Here is a 6,589-nt window from a genome sequence, read left to right on the forward strand (position 1 = left end):
CTGTGTTAGAGACAGGAAGCACATGAGAAGATGTCCATAGCCTGAGTTCTTAGGGAGGAGATTAAAGCATTGGCCTAGAACTGTACTGACTATTGAAACAGCCAAAATCCAGAACACTGATACCACCAAGAGACGGGAAGGATGACGGACAGCAGGAACTCTCGCTCCTTAATGGTGGGAATGCAAAATGTTCTAGCCACTGTGGAGACAATTTGGCAGCTCTTTCCAAAGCCAATTAGGCTGTTCCCACTGCCCATACACCCCGACAATTGCAGTCCTTGGTACTTACCAAAATGAGATGCAAACCCACATCCACACGACATCTGTACATAATTAGTCATAACCACTAAAACACTGGAAGCAAACAAAATTCCCTTCATTAGGCGAATAGATAAAGAATGTCTGACATGTCCATAAAATTAAATACTACTGTCATAAAATAGAAGTGTGCAGGTGGCAAAGAGACAGAGTGTGACCTTAAGGTACTTGTGGTCCTGCCTGAAAGAGACATCACTACAGAGACAGAATTCGTGGCTTCTGGGTATGGGGTGGAAGGAGGACCTGCTCAGCAGAGCACAGGGGATGTTGAGGGCAGCTATTGCGTGACACTGGTGGCTGCATGACATTATACTTTCCTCAAACCTGCAGAGTATACAGTATCAAGGGTGAGCTCTGACATTAACTGTAGCGGTAAGACGGTGGGAATAGGCCAGTAGTGTCTCGCTGACTGTAACAGAGGTGCCGCTGGCTGCTGGGATGCAGGTATTTAGCAACAGCCAGTTGTGTGCAGAGGAGATTACTACAGGGAGACTCCGTCATCTGCTCAGTTGCATATAAACCAAAGTTCTTTGAAAAATAAAGCATGTTCAATTTTGTTTTAAGAACGTTAGTTCCGCTGGGCGGTGGTGGTGCACGCCTTTAATCCCAGCACTCAGGAGGTAGAGGCAGGTGGATCTCTGTGAGTTTGAGGCCATCCTGGTCTACAAGAGCTAGTTCCAAGACGACAGGCACCAAAGCTACAGAGAAACCCTGTATTTAAAAAAAAAATCAAAATAAAAAACAAAAAAAGAATGTTAGTTCCCTGATGTTGAGGACAATGAGTCTCCTGGAGAAATACAGATTAAAAACCTTCCTGGCCGTCACTGTCTGACAAATGAAGGGACTTGGTTCACCAATCACATCCACACAGATGACAGTTGCAGCTTCGGTCTCTAGGAAGGGAACCGGTGCCCCTCCCTGACGGACGTATGCCTCTGGTCTTTGTTTAGTTTATCTGTAATACGTATTGATAGCACTGCCCAAGTAGGCATCCGGGCACCTGATATCCTGGTCCGAGAAGCTGTTTCCCATACCTCCAGAGGGGCATGATTAGGATGAGTATGACTTTGGGTGGTTTCTGCCTGTGTCCGTCAGAAGCCATAGTTTGAGCAATATCCTGAGCTTTCTACCCGTAGAATAAGAGGATCAATGTGTCCCAGGCCAAATAGCAAGAGTACCTGCTATTTCCAGGAGTGCTGCTTTGTAGGAATTAAATCCCAGTCCCAGGACCTGTCCAGGCAATCCCTGACCCCTCCTGTCTTGGCACTCCGCACACTACTGTTCTCTTTTCACACCTAGGCTAAGAAGTCCATCTCTTCCCACCTGAGCACACTGGCAGACTTTGCCATTGATATGTTTGACGTCCTGGATGAAATCAACTACCAGTCCTACAACGACTTTGTTCTCCGAGTTGGTAGGTGACTCTGGGCTCATCCCTGGCACTGATGGAAGATGCTGGGGGCAGAGTCGGCCTGTGGGATCCCAAGAGATGGGTCTTGCTGGTCAGGGGCACATGGGGACAGCATCGTCTCTGAAGGTGACCTGGGGCAGTGCAGTGCTGCAGAAAGGAGTTTAGGAGTAAGGATTCATTGTGCAGCCCAAGGGACACAGTAAGCCCCTTCATTCACTGCTGCAGCCATTCAGAGGTACCTCTGTATCCTTGGTCACCTGGGGACAGGCTGTCACCACCCTGGTCACTGGCTAAGGCTGGCTAAGAGGTTTTGGAGGAAGGCCAGCAGCAGGGCCGGGCAGCTGCTCCTTGTTTGTGACGTGAGAGTCCTTGTTTGATACCCAGGACCTTTTCTCATGTTTACAAAACCCTATTAGAAATCGTGCTTTGGGGGCTGGAGAGTTGGCTCAGTAGGTAAGAGCACTGACTGCTTTTCCAGAGGTCCTAGGTTCAATTCCCAGCAACCACATGGTGGCTCACAGCCCTCTATACTGGGATCTGATGCCCTCTTCTGGCATAAAGTCATACATACAGACAGAACACTCATATACATAAAATACATAAATCTTAAAATAGATTTTTAAAAAAGAAAATAGAAATTCAGCTTTTACCTAAATGTAGACTGTCAGATCAATTCTTCCTCATGTGGAGTCCAGTTGAGTTAGAGGTGGATAATTTCTCTTCTTCCCTTTCTGTCTCTTTGTATCCCATACCCCCCTTATTCCTGTCTTGTTTGGGATACAGTTAACTGGAGGTTTATGGCCACTCCGCTATGCAAATGTCCAGTAGCCTTAAACATGGCTTTTTAAGCCATCTGGTCTGTGCTTGGGTGCAAGGGTGATGGGAGGTGAATGGTTTCACAGCAGGTGTTGTGTCGGCGCCCTTAGAAGCAAGCTGTTTCAACATGGTGTCCCCTGAGGACAGGGGCAGAGCAGCCCTGGCCTCTTTCCTAGTGGCCAGTCTCCTCCTGGGCCCCAGGCTCTGATCAATGCCAGTGCTAATGTAACAAGGCACAGACTGGATCTGCTGGAGATTCCTCTGGGCCTGCCCCTGGTGCCTGGGTTGTTTGCGTAACGAGATTGGATGCTAGTCCCTTATGGCTCTACTTCCCAGCTGGCTAGTCCCTGCCCTGGCTCCCCTACCTGGCTATGGGTTTCACAAAGGTAGCTCCTAGAATCCTATCAGCCATTTACCAAGTAGTCCTCAGGTGTCCTCCCTGGGTTACCCATGAGCCTCCATGTCTGTGACTTTAGAAGAAGTTCAGGAACATTGCTTCACATGCCCAGATAGACAGGCAGGAAGTGGCATCTACGCAGACCCCATTTGTAGGCTGTCATGAGAGTGTGCCAGATGTCCCACTAAGGGTGCACCAGGACAGGATGGCACAGGGCATTTACATGGAAAGAAACCCATGCAGAGAAGGTGAACACTTTGTCAAAGTTCTCACAAATGGTAACCCAGACTTGAGTGTACCTGGACCAGAGGGGATGCTGAAGAGCTGTCCAGATCCCTGAGGCCAGTTGGACCCCGACCTGTGGAAGGAAACGGGGTGAAACGGGGTTCATGCTCTCCTCCCTGGACATCTGAATTTGTACTTGGTGCTAGGACCCTCATTCTGAGCAGTATCCTTGGAATCTGCAGCTACTTTGGGGGGCAGAGGAGATGTGCCTGGAGGCAAGGAACACTGTGATCATCAAGGCTGTTGAGCTAGAGTTCCTGGTGGCTCCAAGAACAGGACTTTGCACAAGGGACAAAGTGACAGTGATGCAGAAATATGTCCTAGGGAGAATCCACTCCACTCACTCAGGAAAACTAAGATCTTTACTGATAACATGTCCAGCTCTGGCTAATGCCCAGAGAGCAGCTAGTGATGAACCAAAGACTTTTTCCCTAAGCTATAGAGACTTAGGGCTCATCATTGTGTGTGTGCTGCCATCTCCCAGTCTCTTCCAGATCCTGGCCCCCAGTTACACTGAGACAGGAGATTGTAAGTCTGGCCATTCGGGCAGATGGGAGATTTACACAGCAAAGATACTGCCGGAATTCTTTCTTTGTTCTATGCTGGCTCATCTTGCCCACTTGGGGCAGAACTAGGCTTTTCCTGATGAGAACACAGGGGATTTAAAGGCAGACCAGTGCTTAACCAGGGCTGTGACTCTGCACCCTTGAGCTGCCCTAAATGCTGTTTGATGTGGGGTGGTTGTAGGTTGGGCTGGTCCCCTTTTGCTATGGGGATGGAGCCTAATTAGAGGTCAGTCTTGGTGACCAACGGTGAACAGAAACTTTCTCGGCAACCCTAAGCTTCAACTGAAGCACCAACACTTCCTTTCTAAGGAGCCAGTTCACACAGTACTCACCTTTTAAGTAAATTTATTAGTAAAGCCTTTTAAGCATTGATCTTACCTCTTCTGGTTTCTCCTGCATCCAGGCCAGTGCTGCTGCAGGTATGGTCACTAATGCTGAGTGGGCTGCCCACTGGGGAGACCTGGGCTGGTATGATTGGTTGATTTGGACTGCTGCCACCTGTGTTAGGCTGGAGGCTCCTTTAGAGAGGGACCTGGCTCTACATGGCCCTCACACTGATACTGAAGGGCGCGTGCCTTCTCTCCAGGAACAGTGGCAGCACACAGGCTGTCCAGTCACACTTTTCCAGCTGCCCACAGGCCATTCTGTGACTGTTTTCCAGGCATCAACGTTGGCCCTGTGGTGGCTGGAGTGATCGGCGCTCGCAGGCCCCAGTACGACATCTGGGGGAACACAGTCAACGTGGCCAGTCGGATGGACAGCACTGGGGTCCAGGGCAGAATCCAGGTAAATCACCCAGAAATCCCAAAGATACGGGAATCCGTCCAGCAAGTGAGGGAATTGAGGCATTAGGGATCCAAGGTGAGCCTTGGGTTGGTGATCAGTAAGTGGCAGGGCAGATTGAGCTGAGTGTCTTAGTGTCTTCTGGGAGCCTGGACAACACTCTTAAGGTTGGCAGATTGCTTTTGCTGTTTGATTTTTCCACGCTTCCTTTAGGCCACTTCTGAGTGAGCAAATCACAGTGAATCAGGGGTCACTAAGTGACCTGACAGCCTGGCTTCTCAGTTGCTCTTCCTTGTTCAAACCCCTGGTCACACCTGGACTTGGTGGCACATACCTTTAATTCCAGCACTCAGGAGGCAAAGAAAGGTGGGTCTCTGTGAGTTTGAGGCCAGCCTGGTCTACAAAGTGAGTTCCTGGACAGCCAGAGCTTTAGAGTGAGATGCTGTCTCAAAAGCAAAAACCAAATAAGCAAAAATACCAGGGTCACTACTCAGCTGTTGTAGGAGCATAGTGGGGAAGAGATGTCTCTCGTGTTTGGAGAGCAGGATGGTGAACATGCCCATTGCTCCTGAGGAGCTTCTCCCAGATAGGACGAGACTCAGCGGCTCTATCTTCTAGGAGCCACCGAAAGGCGGGCATCTGGTCCTCATTGGTGTGGGGGACGGTCCAGCTTTTGGTATTTGCCCCTAGAATAACACGAGAGCTGTCATTTAGATGTAGTCCTGTGGGTTGCATGGGACCTATAAAGGGTGCCCTGGCCTCCTACCATCCACTAGAGAACTGCAGCCTTCTGGGGTTATTATTCTGGTGCATTTCCCCTGGGTTCAGGACCTGTAGGAACAGGGCATGAACACAGGACAGCTGAGAGATAGTGCAGGTCCCCTGCTGTGGCTAGGCTGCTGTCACAGCAGGGTTTTCCGACTCCGTGGTTATTATGGTGTAGTGCCCTACTGGGTGCTGATCCTTCAACTTGCCAGAAAGTCTCCCATCATCCCAAAGCACTGTGGGGTACAAGCGTGTGCCCCAGTTTCTAGTTCCAGCACCAAGTTCCAGTGCTCCTTAGTGGCTCTGCATTTTTGTATTGATGACATTTCTTTAATTTTTTTCAGATTTCTTTTATTGTGGTAAAATACACACAAAATGCACTGTCTTCACCATTGACGTGCAAAACTTTGTGCATCCTTATAGTGGCGCAGCTGCCCCTGCTGTCCTGTCTAGGACATGTGGTCTGTGGTCACCCGGGAGAGTGTGCTTACACGCTGCATCAACTTCCCCGGACCAGCCGTTCCCAAGGGAGGCTTTCTGCCTTTTGTGTAAAATGTCCTGGTGAGAGCAATTCAGTGGAGAAAGGGTTTATCTTAGCTCAGAGTTGTTCTAGTACGGTCTGTCATGACAGAAGTCAGGCCAGTGGGAACTTGCTGGCATTATGTGCTGCAGTCACAAGAGCGATGATGCACGCATGCCAGGGCTTGGAAAGCTTAGCCCAGGCTCCACCCACAATTGAGACAGGTCTTCCCATACCAAAACAGCCCCCTTCCAGGCAGTTCCCAGAGACCCTCTTCCCAAGGGGTTCTAGACTCTGTCCAGTTGACAACGCTAACTAAACACCCCACTACCAGTATCCCTTGGGAACTCGAGGCTCACATACAAACCCCTTTTAAGTCATAAACTTCCACTCCTTGGTCCCATAGGCTCAAGACGATCTTAAAGTCTGTTCCAGCCAAAATAGAGATTCTCCATAGTCGTTAGTAACAACAACGATAACACTGTAAAAGTCCAAACATCAAATTTAAAAAGTTACATTCTTCCAGCATATACTGACACTTCTAAACATGCCTCTTCTAAAATGCAAGAGCCGCCAGGGCATAGCTAGAAACAGTTGTACCAAAGCAGAACCAAACTCCAGCAGGATGAACGCTAAATCCTGTATTGAGTATTTTATTTATGACTCATAATGTAATCATCTGGGTCCCAGTCCTCCTTGCCCACAGTCCTCCTTGTCCACAGTCCTCC

At 49.2% G+C, this 6,589-nt stretch overlaps 1 protein-coding gene across 1 annotated transcript in view; it reads left to right on the top strand.

Moving 5' to 3' along the window:
- LOC101995761 (adenylate cyclase type 1) overlaps positions 1-6,589 on the top strand; it is an 86,537-nt gene that overhangs the window by 72,667 nt on the left and 7,281 nt on the right. The window contains exons 15-16 of the mRNA XM_005359221.2: positions 1,618-1,732; positions 4,455-4,579. Coding sequence (XP_005359278.1) covers positions 1,618-1,732; positions 4,455-4,579 — 240 coding nt within the window. The remainder of the gene's footprint in view (positions 1-1,617; positions 1,733-4,454; positions 4,580-6,589) is intronic.

Source organism: Microtus ochrogaster, linkage group LG1 (assembly GCF_000317375.1).
Source record: "Microtus ochrogaster isolate Prairie Vole_2 linkage group LG1, MicOch1.0, whole genome shotgun sequence".
Taxonomy (NCBI): Eukaryota; Metazoa; Chordata; class Mammalia; order Rodentia; family Cricetidae; genus Microtus; species Microtus ochrogaster.